Source organism: Anguilla anguilla, chromosome 13 (assembly GCF_013347855.1).
Source record: "Anguilla anguilla isolate fAngAng1 chromosome 13, fAngAng1.pri, whole genome shotgun sequence".
NCBI lineage: Eukaryota > Metazoa > Chordata > Actinopteri > Anguilliformes > Anguillidae > Anguilla > Anguilla anguilla.
The window spans coordinates 18613640-18630097 of NC_049213.1; the positions used below are offsets into that span (position 1 = coordinate 18613640).

General features: G+C 42.4%; 1 protein-coding gene across 1 annotated transcript; it reads right to left on the reverse strand.

The window, feature by feature from the left end:
• Nucleotides 1-758: 758 nt before the first annotated feature.
• On the reverse strand, nucleotides 759-7709 carry prim1 (DNA primase subunit 1). Its single transcript, XM_035386991.1, has 13 exons — nucleotides 7376-7709; nucleotides 6834-6991; nucleotides 6589-6695; nucleotides 6407-6480; nucleotides 5584-5720; nucleotides 5137-5195; nucleotides 4665-4774; nucleotides 4186-4277; nucleotides 3841-3973; nucleotides 2888-2957; nucleotides 2687-2784; nucleotides 1883-1981; nucleotides 759-1354 (listed from the first exon to the last, which is right to left on the reverse strand). The coding sequence occupies exons 1-13, from the start codon at nucleotides 7482-7484 to the stop codon at nucleotides 1335-1337; spliced, it is 1266 nt and encodes a 421-aa protein (XP_035242882.1). The 5' UTR covers nucleotides 7485-7709; the 3' UTR covers nucleotides 759-1334.
• Between the last annotated feature and the right edge of the window lie 8749 nt (nucleotides 7710-16458).

Consider the following 16458-nt stretch of genomic DNA (forward strand, 5'->3'; position numbering starts at 1 on the left):
AAAGTTGGCACCTCCGTGAAGCTGGCACCCCATGTGATCAGAACATGAATAAATATATTGTCATTCGTTTGTGCCGATTTGTGCCGTAAAAATCATAATTTGTGCCGGTATGGTTTTTTGATATATTTCACATTATATTTTATGATCTGTGACGTCACTTTCCACCCCAAGTAACTCCAAATCGCTCCAAAGTAGTCTTGTTTGTTTTACGTTCGTGCTCATTTGTGTCGTTGAAAGAAACAAATTTGCTTTTTATTCTTTAGATATTGAACATAATTCTTTTCACCAGTGACGCCATTTTCCACCCCATCATTGTCCAAATCGCTCCAAAGTAGTCTCGTTCGTTTGTGCTGGTTTGTGCCGTTGTTTATTTTGATATGAAGCGTTTTATTATTAGCCATGACGTCATCTTCCACCCCAACAAGCTCCGAATCGGCCCAAAGTGGTGTCATTCGTTTGTGCTGGGTTTGTGCCGTAAAATGGTCCACATGTACCATACAGAGATTTCCACAAACTCTTTATAAAACAAGGCATAAGTAGCATCCGTGTAAGCAATGGACCAGTCTTCTTAAAATATTCAGAACTGTTGTCATTGGTTAGAGGTACAGGGACACTGTACAGATGGTAACCTAGATACGGTGACAATTTTTTGCACTTGGGCAGTACATTTTTTTCATGTTTCTCAATGACCATTGGGCCAAGATTAAGTGTACAGCAGGCCACTAGCTATTGTAATAATAACCACACAGAGACTTCAGTAAACCAGCCTTGCATCTTTATTTCCCATGTTTGCAGGTTGGAGAACCACAATTAAAGTAATGAACCCATTTACACCAGTGAGACTGGAGAGTGTCTTCTGGCTTCAGCTTCACGATTATGTACAGTACAGGGTCCCAAGAACCACCCCCATTTCCCCGAGGCCCAGTAATAACAAGGCTTTCTATCTAGTAGTTATCAGGAACTCTCTACTGCGCTCCAAACAAACTTTATTACAAACAGAAAAAACCAGGGTGTGAGCATTGCGAGACATGTGAACTGTACATTGCACATTTAAAGAAACACCAAGGTGACTGCCATGATATGCAGTTATTCTTCTCTTGCGTGTTCACCACACATCCCTGCATAACATGCAGGAATGCACTGCCCAATTAAAGCATACACTGAAATACTGGAGAGTGCCTTCAAATCTGTTCCTGTAATGCATTTCTGTGCCCGTGGTTATTTTTAGTTTTACTGTTTATAGTTGCTGGGCAGCTGAATGTTAGTCCAGGGGGCAGACATCTCTGCCCTGTGACCAGTCATCCTCCTCCACTGCAGGGCGATCCTCCGCCATCTTAAAAGTCTTTCTGGAGATCTGGAGATAGAGAACAGGTTGTTCACTCTTCATGAGCTTGTCTTTGCTGACGATTTTTCAATGGCCATTATGTTTAAAGCAACTGGTTTATGTGGGGTCAGCTGATTGTTCAGTTTTTATTATGATTATACTCCTGCCATTGTCTTTCATGGTCTTTCTTACTGAAGAGATTGAGTGATCGCTATACGTATTTCTGCTTAGAGGTCAAACAGATACAAACAGGACCAGTGGCAGCCACTCCCAGTGCTACCGACCTCGCAGTTCTACGGTCTTAGCGAGGCTATTCTATCAGCTGGACAATCCAAACAGGAGAATGTAGTTCCCATCCAATCATATAAGGCCTGAGCTGGGAGAATGCAGGTCCCATCCAATGAAATTAGACCTGCGCTGGGAGAACGCAGTTGTCATCCAATCAAATAAGGCCTCCAGTAAAAGTGAAAAATGAGCATTTCTTGTAGTAAGCAACCCCACACTCATCCCCACAGGGAGGCTTGTTTGACATTTTGGCACATTCAGCACCAAACTCACCACTCTTCCGCAATAGCTCCCCCTTTCTGGAACGTTCCATTCCATCCAGAAAATTGTCAAACACCTTTATGTACTTTGCTAGGCTTGTCCTTTTGTAGTCTGTGGGAACAAAAAGGTTATACCTGGTTGAAATTATAGGTATTTGGTCAATACATTTTTTCTCCCCAGTTTGGAGCAGCTAACATGCTCTTGCTGCAACACTCAACACAAGCTCTGCTGTCAATGCACAATTTGGAAAAATGCAATTATTACATAAAATAGCCTCGAAAAAAGTCACTTTGAAATAAAATCTGTTATGAAGCAAAAATGTAATTAAATGCGACAATGTTGTGAAAATTGGTATAAAATAATATTTTATAATGAGTACTATTTAATTATTGAATTCAAAGTTTGTTGACTCATTTATATACCGTTTCATTTATTCATCAATAATGCATTCATTTACTCATGATTATATCAAAGACATATTTATTTAATTTTGACAAAAATGGTATTTTATACAGCAATATCTTAACTGCATTTTAAACAAATGTTCCAGAAGTCTGACTCAACCTCAATGTGTCTGTGGGGTTTTCAACTGGCCACATTTTAATCAGGCCAGATGATTGTGTGTGCTTAGCTGAATACCACAGCAATAAGACATCACATGCAGCTAGCATTCTAACTGCGTGTACATTACACAAGTGCCAGCATTTTATATGAATGTAACAACTCTTATAATTTAAGCATAAAAAAAACAATATCTCTTATATCACCTGACGATGAACAGGAAACATGGGAGGGACCCCAAAATCCTAAACTTACCTCGAATTTTGCGCCTCTCCCCCACCTCCCTCTCGCTGTCTTTCACCTCCTCCTTCTCCTCCTCTGGTCTGGGCTGGTTAAGCTCCTCACAAATTAGGCTGAAGAGATAAACAGAAGTCCCATCTCAAAATCCTGTCACAGCGCAACTTAAGGCTCTTGTGCATAGCCCCATAGTACTTACCAAATTCCAGCATTCCTCACCTTATTGTGGGAACATCAAAGGGATCAAATTTGTCGAGTTCTCTTAGGTCAATGGGCACTGAAATTCTCCCTGTTTGAGGGAAGGAAAAAGAAACAATATTCACTCTCACTCTCTCACTCACACACACACACACACACACACACACACACACACACACACACACACACACACACACACACACACACACACACACACACACACACACACACACACACACACACACACACACACACACACACACACACACACACACACACACACACACACACACACACAGAGTAACAAACCATTCCTTCCTTTTTGGCTACGTGAGTCCCTTTTTCTCTTGGGTCTTTCAACCACTCCCCATTATAACAGAGTCGGCACATGCAGTTCGGCACCCTCAGCCTGTTCTACGGCAGGGCAGCCGATGAGGCTGTTCTCTCACACCAGCCATTTTTCTAAACAAGCAGTACATCTCCTAATACTCTGCCCATCCTCCTGTACCTCTTATCAAGAATGCAGACAATACACAATAGCAACTGCTTGTATTTTCTATTGCTTGATTATTTGCATATTAACCAGAACTCTACTCTCATCTGTAGTGGGAACCTGAGGAATCACAGTGGTAGCAAATGCAAGGTAGTGTGCAACCAGAAGTAGGGGATTAAACTATTCAGTTTTTGAGGGAATTTAAGCAGGACACCGGGGTTAACACCCCTATCAGTTTTGCCAGGTCTCCCATGCATTACCAAACAAGCCCACACCTGCATAGCTTGAGCAGTCTGACATTAAAAGGTTACAGGGTGGTATAGCAGCTTAGCTTCTGTAGTTTTACATGAGACGTGTACAGGGTGGCATGGCTGATTAGCTTCAGTAGTATGACATCAGAAGGGTACAGGGCGGTATGGCTGCTGGTCCTATTATTCTGCGGCAAAGACTGAATGTCATGCATAGCTTCGTCATTCCTCACCAGTTTTGGGGTGCACACTGAAGGGGCTCTTCAGAAGGTGGTTAACCCCTTTGCTGACATTCACATCAAGCCGAGGATAGCAGTACTGCAGCATGATCTCCTTCTCCGTGTGAACAGCCTTCTTAGAAGATGTCTGACATAGAGGGGGAATTTAAACAGAAAGTTCGCTCCATTGTGTGATGCTAAGCCTGTAAGTTAGCAAGAAAGATAACTACATTGTGCTCGCTAAAAAAGAAATAACAGGGGAACATGACAATTTTACATTCTTTTCCTTGACTTTCCAAGCACAGAGATGAAGTTTTTCACGGGCTTTAAGTTACTGTGGCAACCTTGAACTGCGCTCACCCTTTTTTGCTGCACCAAGGCCTTCAGCCTCTCCCAGCGTTTTGTTGGGCTTCTTTCAGACTGGAAGAACGTGGCCAGGTCTTTTCTGACCTGTGTGACTGAGTTAAGGGTTTTTAGCACACAAATGACCCACAATAAAAGATTCTTGAACTGAACCTCCAGCTCTACTGCAGTTCAGCTTCAATACAGCCATGAAATCGGTCATCACTGAAATATCAATACAGCTAATTGATGCTTTTAGCAGCATTGGTGAATGTATAAACAGGTAGCAATCATATCCAGAGAAAAAAATTCAGAGTGACTTAATGCCTGCCAGCTGTAAGGATACAGCCAAAAAAAGATGGTAGCATGTCTAGGAATTTGGTTTATCGGGACACAAATAAATCTAAATTATTCAAGCCTCTTAAAATGGGGCTTGAGAGAAGATTGTGGGTGAGAAAAGGAGAATCTGACTGTGGGTTTTGCGTGAAGAAGGATATCATCAGGCAGGAGTGCTAGGACTTTGTCTGCAGACTCCTTGCTGCCCAGGATGTCCTGATCCATCAAAGCGTACTGAGGGAAGTAGTGCTCCACCACTGCCAGAGACTCCCTGCAGCGAGACACGAGACCCCCTCTCATCTGTGCACTGCCGCACTCATCCAAGAGAACGCTACAGCACGCTGGTGCTACATGGTCCTGGTGCTACACGACTCTGGTGCTAATAGAGATGCTAGTATAGGAGGCCGACTTGCGTGGCTGTGCACACACAGGGAAATGTTCCATGATGCTAGCAGCTCTTCTACATATCCACTCATAATTTCATAAACCAGCTGTTTTTTTTCCTAAAAACAACATTTCCGTCACAAGCATTCTCATCATCCATCAGCTCTGTCCTTATAAAATGTAAAGGGATTCATGCAAAACGGCATTATTACATGTCATTACACACGCAAAAAGGCAGCGGTCTCTTACTTGATAGAGGGGTGGATGGGGTCTGAGAGCTGCACTTTCCTCAGTGTCTCCTCCCCACCCTACAACACACAGCATCCTTATTACAGTTTCCACATTTTAAGGGCTCCTTCAGTGTGATGATCAGAGAATGAGAATGGGAGCACAACTAGCACCACATCTGTGATTAGAAACAAGTTTAGCATGCATTGCACAAGATGTTGAATACAGCTGCAATTAGGGGTGTCGTGTGAGATTTTCACAGTATGATAACCTTGTCCAAAAATATCAGTTATACGCATCGCAGTATTATGCGGCCATTTACAAAACACCAAAAAGCATGTTCTGAGTTGACCCACCAGGTTACACAATAATTAATAATAAACAGAAATAAAGTGGACAGTTTGACTTAAAGTCAAATGGTGACCTGGAGTGGTAGTTTGGGGGTCTCTGCGTTTTTCGGGGTCTCACCTTGACGAGGCTGAGGTACTCGCACACAGCCGAGCGGGCCGCCACGGGGAGCCTCCTGGCGGAGTCGTCACAAACCCAGCAATGCACCCCCCTCCTGCCCGAATACACCCACAGACAGTGCCGAAAACCAAAGTCCTCTGCACCCCAAAAAACAACACAGAACATATCACACCATAATACAGCACATGACATGCCCCATCCCAGCAGCATTTCTAACAAAATAACACATAAACATGACCCACTCTAATGTCTCCTGTACCACACTCTGCGGCTTATTTCAGCACTAAATGGTGTTGCTGGGTTACGGGAGATTCCTGGCTTTGTGCGGAATGAGCAGCAACCCTCTGTGCTGCACAGTGCACTTATTGCTCTTCAAATAAACAAGAAATTTAAGAAAGGAGAGACACTATTATGAACCACAAAAAAACACAATGAAACGAAAGAGCCAATGCTTTGCCACTCGCTATGAGAATCTAGACAGGTTCCAAACACTCAGCTTTTCTTCTGTTCAGATACTCATATGTTTATTTTTGGGCAGCACCATCAAATGACAGGCAGTTCTGCAGTAATTAATCAGGAAATATGAGCTGCCCGTCATACACATAATTCCTATATACAGATGTACAGAATAAATATGTACTTATGCATATTTCTGTGCCGACCAGTTTAACAGAATACCTTCTGTAGCAGGATGTGTTCCTTACTGCTCTGCTGTCACCATTAAACAGTGGCAAAAAGCTGCTCAGTATTCCTGTGGTACAGCTGAATACTGGCAACGAGCAAGGCTGTACGTGACAGCAACAGCCAGCACAGAGAGCCTTACCCCGAAGGGCCCTGTCCAGGATGCGTATCGCGATGGTCATCAGAGTCCAGCATTTGGGGCAGATGTCCGCTGCACTGTGAACAATAACAGTGTAACAGTGTGCGAGCATCTGGTCAGTGAAGGAAATATCTTTGTTGGAACCTCCTGGATACAGATCTCACAGGCCACATATTACAGCATACCTGCAGCAGCTTCTGACATCATCATAATCAGTCATGTCAATGTCAAAGACCAGCTCTTTCTCCAGTGCCTGGAAAGTTCCAGACTTCACGGTGTTGTGCTGATTGGGCTGGGTCGGGGAAAATACAACCACAGGTTTACATTAAACCACAATTCATGTCTACAAGAAACCTCAATGTACTGTAACCGCTGCCTGACGAAGTCACGGTAGAAACAGTGCTATGCATTAAACCCAATCCCGACTCACCCTGTGGCTGTAGACAGCACCGATGTCGATCTTGTATGGATTCATCTTCTGCATCTCCTTCTCCAGTTCGCTCTGGTTGCTGAAGGACTGGTAACGGACGTAAATGTCATCCTTCAGGGTAAAAGAGAACTCGCGATTCTGGAAGTAGTTTTTTGTCACTGCAGGAACAAAATAAAATGTTGCTTTAATTAATAATTTAGTCAATGAATCTGGATATTCATTAGTCTAGCGATCTGTTAACTATAGCTTGTGCAAGAAATTGACAACACCTAGCTAACGTTAACCCACTTGCATTAGCTAGCTATCTATAGCCTTAACAATCTCATTTGTAGCTATGATAACACGACTTAACAGTTCTGCCGAGATAGAATGGTTACATATGTAGGCTAGCTAATGTTTGTTAAACAAAGATGAATTTACTAGCGAATGCTGTTAGCTAACTGGCTGTTCGTCATTTCCTTACCATACATTAGAAGCGCAAGATTTGCAAATGGAATAATTAGCCACCAAGCCACGCAATTTCTACATTAATTTAGACTCACCTCCGCCGTAATTCAACCAACGATAATACTGTGCAAAGGGGAAAAGTCGTCGGTAGTATAGGGGTAGAAGGTCCGGCAAACTCGCGGAGTCGTAATTGCATGCAGGCATTTCTCGCGAAAATCTGTAGCTAACCAGCTCAAAACGTTGCTGTGGGTTTTCAGAAGTAAGTTACGTGGCAAGAACAAAAGCGACCAACTCCAATGAATATACGTATTCAATAAAACACAACAGTCAGCCGTTCATTTTCACAAATTAATCTAGCTACAGAAAATGGTCTTTCCTCCTGGACAGTGTCAGTTTCCGAAAAAGCGCGCGGGAACGGTATGAAACGAGGAAGAAAATAACAGAGTCTCGAGCTTGCTGGGATATGTAGTCTGAATGTTTGATGAGCCATGCCAAATAATTTCTACGATCACTAGATGGAGTCCTCTCTGCCAAAAAGCGCATATTGTTCATAGACAATTATGACAGTAAAAAGCGCTATGCAAATGCAATTTTATTGACTATATCTGTAACCAATAAACAAACTTTGGTTTAGTCCATAATTTTAACGACAGAACGCTTGCTAGCACAAAAAAACTACTACATCTGCATATTTTTGGTTTGTGTCACCTATTTTTGTTCCTGATTAGTGGGCACAGTCTTCCTAACGCATGCACACATCGCAGTCTTTTCACATCGCAGCCACAAGCCATGCACGCGCACAGCAGGTGTGTGCTGAGAGCTGAGTTGGCCAACAGGGGTCGCTTGAGCGATGAACACTCCCATCCTCGGTGACAGAATCTCTTTCTACGGCTCTGCATTGGGCAACAAATTAAGCGCCATCCCTGCTTCAACATCCATGCTTCAAAATTAATAATAACCAACCTGCATCTTTGTTATTACACCAAGAGAGGGCAGTAACGGATGTGCTTCTACAGGATTGTGCCTTAAAAATATCCCGTCAGAAAACACATCAGACCCCATTTCTTACCAGCCCCTGCATCTGCTATTACTGTAAGAACAGGGAGAAAAGCTCAAAAATGCGCTGTGACAAAGGGGGTTATCGTACACTAGCTGTGTTAGAGGGGGAATGTGTTGTGTGTTTCCACGGTCCTGTCTGAAGCTTGAAGCATACCGGTTGTAAGCTGAGCTAAGATACTTTACTGTTTTTGGTGTCCCTCACAGCCTAGTATTTTTTATTTGCTTAAGTGGGTCCTGTGATTCCTATTCATGCCAACAGTGCTCCTTGTGAACAGCTCTCCGTCTTGTCAATGCCTTCTTGCAAGAAATTCTCAATCAGCTTTACCTCTTTCTGCATTTTTAACATGTTATTTTCTTTGCTTTTCTCCTCTTTTCTCCCCAGTTTGGAATGCCAAATCATGCTCATTCTGCAATCTTCATCACAGCCTCTGTTTGTTGTTTTGGGAAAGCGTAGACAGACATGTGCTCTGAATTTCAGAATGTGATGTCAGCCAGCTCTTGTTATCACACCACAAGACTCACAAACATGAACTGGAGGAGGTCACTTCATGAGCAGCTCAACAGATGAACTTACGATCGACGAGTGGGGGTTGCTGATACGCAATCATCCTGGCCAACTCATACCCTTCCATCCCAGACCAAAGCCGTGGCCAGTTGTGCATTGCCCTGGGGGTTTTGATGGCGGACCATGAGGCCTATCCATGTACTAGAACAGTACAACTCAGCAGCCACTTTCTCTGCAGTTGAAGTGTTGAGATGAACAGGAAACTACAAAATAATTTTATTTTTGACTTAAAGGCCCAGTGGACAGCAAACCCTATATAATTTCCCAATACACCCTGCTGTGGTCCTAGTAATAACTCTGTGTGTACCCTTTGTGGGGGCACCTTAGTGAAATCATAACCCTGTGCCAAGAATCTCGGAGTGGTGATGGACAACAGGTTGTCCCTCTCCAAGAACATCGCAGCGGTAAGCCGGGCTTGCAGATTTTTCCTGTATAACATCCGGAGAATCCGCCCATTTCTCACCACCTACTCAACCCAGCTCCTGGTCCAAGTACTACCCCGCCTGGACTACTGCAACTCTCTTCTGGCTGGACTACCGGCACCTGCCATCAGACCCCTGCAACTCATCCAGAATGCTGCAGCTCGTCTGGTCTTCAACCTCCCCAGACACTCCCACGTCACTCCCCTGCTCACTACCCTCCACTGGCTGCCTGTTATGGCTCGCATAAAATTTAAAACATTGGTCCTAGCATACCAGGCAGTCAAGGGATCAGCCCCAGCATACCTCCACAAGATCTTCAAACCCTACATGCCAGCCAGACCCCTCCGTTCCGCTACCTCAGGATGCCTGGCACCTCCCCCTCTTCGCACCTGCACTTCCCGAACACGTCTCCTGTCTGTTCTGGCCCCACAATGGTAGAATGACCTCCCCGTGGAGGTCAGAACAGCTGAGACCCTGACCCACTTCAAGCGACAACTGAAGACTCACCTCTTCAGGCTGCACCTCTTCCCATCCCTCCCTACCTCCCTGTAATCCCTAAATTGACTGTAAGCTTAGGGTTGTAACTAGGTAGTTGTTTCGTAGGTGACTAAGTTAATGCACTCATCTTAACTACTGCTATGCAATTTTTGTGCATAGACTGCGTTGTTGCTGTTCCCGTTTGTTAGTGTTAATCAGTTTAACCTACAGGGTCCAAGTTGAACTATGCGGTTGTTCCCTGCACTTGAAACGGTACTTCTCTCTAGGGTTTTCGTCACACTTGTTTCTGGTTATGGTTATACACTTTGTTGTACGTCGCTCTGGATAAGAGCGTCTGCCAAATGCCTGTAATGTAATGTAATGTAATGTAGAAAAGCCTGTTGCTTTACACCTCTGAGAGGGTCCATCAGTGACAGTGCTCACCACAAGCGTAGGCTGAGTACAGGCTAAGCCCTGCAGCACACACAAGCACAGGCTGATTCCTGCAGCTCATACTTGTGTATGTTAGATTGTGTGTGTGGGTGTGTGTGTGTGTATGTGTGTACATGTGTGCATTTGTGTGCATGACCTATAAACCAACATTTAAAGGAATGATGTCAAACTCCAGGGACATTCTATTTAAAACAGAAACACCCGGTTTCACCTGATCGTGCCTGTGCCATACCATGTAAACATATTTTTGTGGTTTTGGGGGTGCATTGTGTTTCTAAGACAAGCCTGTGTATGCGGCCTAACTCCCCTTGTTTAAAATAGCTGCAGTGTATTTTTAAACAGGACTGCAGCAGTGGGGAGGAAGGATGGGGGCTCCAGGATGCAGGGATTGTATGCAGAATTTCCTGCTTCCTCTGGGGGTAATGGAGGCCCCCCCAGGCCGCGACCGGAACCCCGCTTCCTCCCAGGATCACCTAGCAGCGTCTACCACTCTTTAAAAAAAACAAAACAAAAGAAAAAAGTTGTAGTCCAGAGTTTTTGTTAAGATGTACATGTTTTTGCCAGTGCTTTTCCAATCTGCAGAGCCTCCATTGATTTTCAGGTGTCTGCCCCATTTCTCCATGGGTCTCTACATCTGGCTATCAAATTAACATCTGATTGGCTAAATGATCCTTTACAGTCTTCATGCACAATAGTCAGTGCAGGGTGGACGGTTTGTTGTATTCAGTCAATTTGTGTGTACTGACAATTATGAAAGAAGTGCCATTCATAACTGCATTTAAGACTGGATAGGATAATCAGAGCAGCACATGCACATCATAGCCTACTTAAGGGATACTCTTTTTAAGTGCCATTTCCCTTCCATTTCTATTTAAAATGACAAGTGAGACAGTTTCCTGTGCACTGTATAAGCCACCAAGTAAAGATTATCTTCTGAAAGGGGCTTCAAAGGAAGCTATTAAGAGTATCATTGTTGAGGAGAATCACACAAAACATGTACTGCACACAAATTCCCATTGCTACAGAATTCCAAACGTACTGCCACAACACTATTCTTATTCCTGCAGAATTACAAACATCTACATTCTGTTTTATTATTCCAAACAGTGCGGTTAATATTTAATCAGTAATTGGCTTTTGCAAGCAGAAATGTATTCTGAATTAATGGATTTGCTTACAGATAAAGGGGTAGGCGTGAGATACTAATTTGATTCCATGAAAAACATTCAGATTAATGATATATTATTATTATTGTTGCAGGTGAATGGGTCACTTTTTATTTCAAGTTTCATCTTGAAGATTTTATGTATAAATGTTTTTTTTTTATATACATAAATACATAATGTCTGCACTATTAAGTCCACTTACATATAGGGTAAATGCTGCATATGGGAAATTTAACAACAAGAGAAGAGCAGTCAGTAGCCGTGCCTTCAGATGGGATTATTTTTAAAAGCCCTTTGCGATGGAGAGCGAAGCCTGTGTTTCTAATGTGTTGTTGTATATCTGAGCATTCATCATGCTCTTTCCAATTATCGCACCCCCAACTCAGAAAGCCCCTGGCCAGCCCCACCCCCGGAATGTGATTGGTATAAAGCAGCAGATTTCCATTAAGTCTGAGCCATCCATTCCTCACGCCCGCCGTCATGGAAACCAGTGGGCATCGCTGTAATTTACTCTGGCGAAGAAATGCAGCGCATGACAGCTGAACTGCATTAGAAATATGGAGCGGAATGTGCCATCATTCATTTTACTAGACGCCCATTTACATGGCGAAACAGGCATTCAGGAAAGACTTTTCAACACAATATTTAATTCAGGTTACCTTCTCTTATTGTTGCATGTTTAATTGCATTCCTGTCCTGGCTATTTTATCATTCCAAGATAGATGTTTATGCATGGCAGCAAATACGAGACAAAGTGTAATTCATGCTTATTAAATAGGAAATATGGTTAAATAATTAAAATATAAACACAATATCAAATTGAAAATGCAGGCATTGCATGTTTCATTCATAACTGAAATCTGCATCATACAGTCCAGTCTTCACATTTAAGCAATTAGCAGATGTTTCTATCCAGAGGAACTTGCATCACTTACATTTTTACATATATTATATTATTATATTACATATACAGCTGGATAAAGCTGCATGGAGCCAGAAGCAGAGGAGCACAGCTGTCTCAAATCTTAAGTGAAGGAGTTTCTGATAAAACATGAGCAGATCCTACTGTATATTTTCACAAACAACTTCAGATTGCCATTTCCATACTGCGTGAATACAGTATGGCTTAAATCTGGCTGCACAGGTGGTAATGTGAACAATTGCATGCATATAACAACTCTACATCAGGGAAAGATATGTAATACTGCTGTAAAAATGATTTACTCCATCTGTACTGTATTAGCTGTATTCGTTAAAGAGTGTTCCCTCCTTTCCATTGAAGCACTGATACCATGAAAACTGCTAAATAAATGCAATCCAATATCATTTATTAACACTATAATTATGACATCACTCTGTTTATGTACTGCCTGTCTCTTCCGGTCTCCTGCCATTAGCCTGTGTCTGTCTTTTCCCCTTGGTTACTCTGAGCATCACCTTTGTATTCATGAACAGCATTTTATACGTACGCTCTTTTATTATTATTGTCACTATTATTGTATTCCATCCTGTGATAAAATGATGAAGGATGAAAAAAAAGAAGAATGTCTACACAGAGGCACACACACATGCACATGCACACCCTCATATACATGTGCACAATGCACAGTAGACTGGGCTGTTGTTGCTATGACTACCTGCTTCCCGCAGTTAAAAATTATTTAAAAACACAGTTGGGGTTGTAGGCAGTACAGCACAGAACTGTGCCTTATCTGAAATGAAAGTGCAGACACTCTTTACCTCAGAATGTCTGTCCACTTAAAAAAAAGTACATAATTTGCAAACTCACTGTGGGTGGAGCTTACAGGGATGCAGGAGCCAATCCCAGTATGCATTTGGTGAGAAGTAGGAATATACCCTGGACAGGTTAACAAATTCACTCTCACACCATACTTATGAGCAATTTGGACTCTCCAATTGGCCTAGCACAGGGGGAGCATGGGGGCTCCACACAGGGGGGCCCCAGCCAGGGTTCATGGGACCTTCCTGCTGTGAAGTGACAGTGCTACCTAGCGCACTACTGTAATACCCCACCTTGTCATCACTAAGCATATAAAATGTGCGTAGGTTCTACTCAAGTATTCCTATTCAATTTGCAAAGTAGACAAACCCAATTAGCTAGTCAATGTACCTTGGGGCTTGAATCAATGCTGTGACACGGTTTAGTAGTTCTGCCCTGTTGTGCTGCATGTACATTTCAGAAACATTTAGAGTATAGCAGTCACTGGTGATGACTGTGGTGAACACAAGTAATTACTTCCCTACAGAAAATAAATACAGCACGGCATGGTGTTGCTGTACTGTTTATCAGTGCTACCCACCACAGCTGTGTGAGCGTCCTTCAAACACGACCATGATTATGGGAGCAAAATAATAACAGCACCATTTTTATGAGACCTGGAGATAGCATCCCAGAAACACTGCCATATTTTTTGTTCATTTGAGTCCTGAAATTTATTTTTAGAAAGAAGGTCATTTAAAGGTACAACACAGCAACATGGCTATTAATTCACTGTTCACCAGTGCAAAGCAGCTGTGTGGTTATTACAGTGGTGGTCCTTTCTGTTGCCCATGTTTACTTATGTTTAGCTCTAAAGGCTTAAAAACTCCACTTAAACTAACCCTCATTTTAACCCATGATGATTATATTAACCAATTACGTAGCCCTGCCTCCCCTGGCTTCCCCCCCCCCCTCCCCCACCCCCCCACCAGAAAGACAAGTGGGGACTTGAAGATTTGTGAAGTGACTCCTAACACATTTGTATATTGTAATAATATATCTCAAAACAGGACAATAGGTATTCACAGCACTTAACTACACTTTTACTTATGTATTTTTTCCATTTTTCCATTGAATCTTCAAAAGTAAATTTGAGACATGCTTTAGATTTCCATACATAAACTATAGACAGCGCGAACGTTCATTTTAACAATTTCAGCCAGGGCAGCTGAGTTACCTAGCAACCTAATAAAAGGCCCTCCCTCCACCTGCCCTTGTTCTTCTCAGTGTTCGGGTCTTACTCTGGGGTGCTTCTGCTATTCTGCCTGACTGGATAGCTGAATACGCTGAGAGCTATACTGCTGATCTCCAGCCCTGCACAGATATCTCTGTTCTGCAATGTCAAGATGGCTGGCTATCCCCTCCCTGTGTGATTGCTTCTCTCAGTCACAATACCTGTCTGTATTGGCATCACAGTGGCAGAATAAAACTTGCCACAGAGGTCAGGACAGCGGAATCACTGGTTATATTCCAAAGCTGAACCCACCTCTTCAGACTGCATCATGGGTCCCCTCCTGCCCTACTCCCAGCTCTCCTATCTTATGCAATTATTTCAAGTAATTGTGGCATTCTTGTTGGACTTATGATGTTTTATACAGAGTTGTGGATGTTTATCTATATATAGTAATATTTAGTGGTTTGGTGATGTCATAATTATTCTTGCTAGTCTGAGAATGTGGTTAGCGCTGTTGCTTACATAATTGAAGTAGATTCACTAGATATTTATCACTAGATATAAGCATCTGAAAAATGAATGCAGTGATGACTAATACCACATGGAGCTACTGTTAAGAATAATTATGACAAGAACAATTATGATAATAAACATCATATTCAGGAATATAATCAGAATTATAAAACATAATTTTCACATCAATAATTCATCAAAATTTTGATTAATTACAGGAGGTAATATTATTTGATGCCTGCTAGTGATCCAGACATATTAATATTATCATCAATTGTGGTGTTGATTTTCAGCTCTGATCCTGAAGTTTTCAATGAGAATTGTTTCTGAAAAAAGTTTTATTATATTTTGCAGAGAGGAAGAAAATGCCAACACCCATTAGTAAAGGCTAAGTCTACATTTTGAAACTTGACATTTGACCTTTCTAGAGTCCACACAATTATTTTGATGACATTGCATTTATAGATATTGTTTTATGAATGTGTGTGTATGTGTGTGCTTGCCTATCAGCGAAGAGTTCCCTCAGTATGTCCACATCTGTTTGTATGTATGCCACATGTGTATAGGTGTCTGTGTGTGTAGAGGCAGAGGGTTTGTCAGTGATCTCGTTGAGTCATTGGGTTCACCCCTCTGTTGGTGCAGTGTGTTTGTATGTGTGTCACATGTGTATATGTGCGTGTGTGTGTGTGTGTGTGTGTGTGTAGCAGCAGAGGGCTTGTCATTGGGTTCACCCCTCTGTGGGTGCAGTGTGTTTGCTGGAAGTGCTCATGGCCGCTCGTTCATTTCTCATCAGTGTTCACAGAGGAGTGTGGTGCCTCCATTTTCACAGAACCCCCTCACCTGCTCACTGCCTCTGTATTTATTTATAATGATTTTTACTGATTTGTACTGATCTCCATTGATTTCTATTGATCTATACTGATTTATACTTATCTGTACTCTGATTCATATGGATTAATTGTGATATATACTTATGTGTACCGATTCATCTTTATATATACTGATACGTACTGATCTGCACTGATTTATACACTGCATTATCCCTGGTAGGTGTCCTAGATGGGTTGCATGTTGCCATGACTGGCAATCAGTCAAGATGGGTGCAATATGTCCTACATCCATAGATTAAACACAACAGGAGATTCATAAATCACCCTCTCTACATGTGCTGCATGCACCATAATGTCTTCCAATGTCTTACTCCGGGGGATGCGTGTACACATACGCATTTTAATTATTTATTGGAGACCGCTTTTATATATACTGTAAATGCCTACATCTTAGGCATTTAGCAGATGCTCTTTTTCTGAGTGGCTTATAAAGATTACACTCTGCCTGCTATCCATTAAAACAGTTGGATATGTTACGGAAGAAATTCAGGTTCTCTGACGCGGAGTTTCAGTTGGCGGAATGTGGTTTTCAGACGTGGGGTTTTAGATGAAAGTTCTAAGATGCTGTGTTTCTGTTGGAAGCCTCTGGATCTGACACAGTATTTGTCATCTTCTTACATCCCCCTCGTGTTTGAATTAAATTAAAAGCTTTTTTGTTGCCTTGCTAAGCCATTTACGC

Excerpts from the sequence above, each read along its gene's own strand:
- prim1 (XM_035386991.1), bottom strand. The coding sequence starts at position 7,484 with ATGCCTGCATGCAATTACGACTCCGCGAGTTTGCCGGACCTTCTACCC. Across the intron at positions 5,721-6,406 it reads CCTGGACAGGGCCCTTCGGG|AGGACTTTGGTTTTCGGCAC; the intron begins GTAAGGCTCTCT and ends TTTGGGGTGCAG. Across the intron at positions 4,278-4,664 it reads CCTAGCACTCCTGCCTGATG|AGGTCAGAAAAGACCTGGCC; the intron begins ATATCCTTCTTC and ends ACTCAGTCACAC.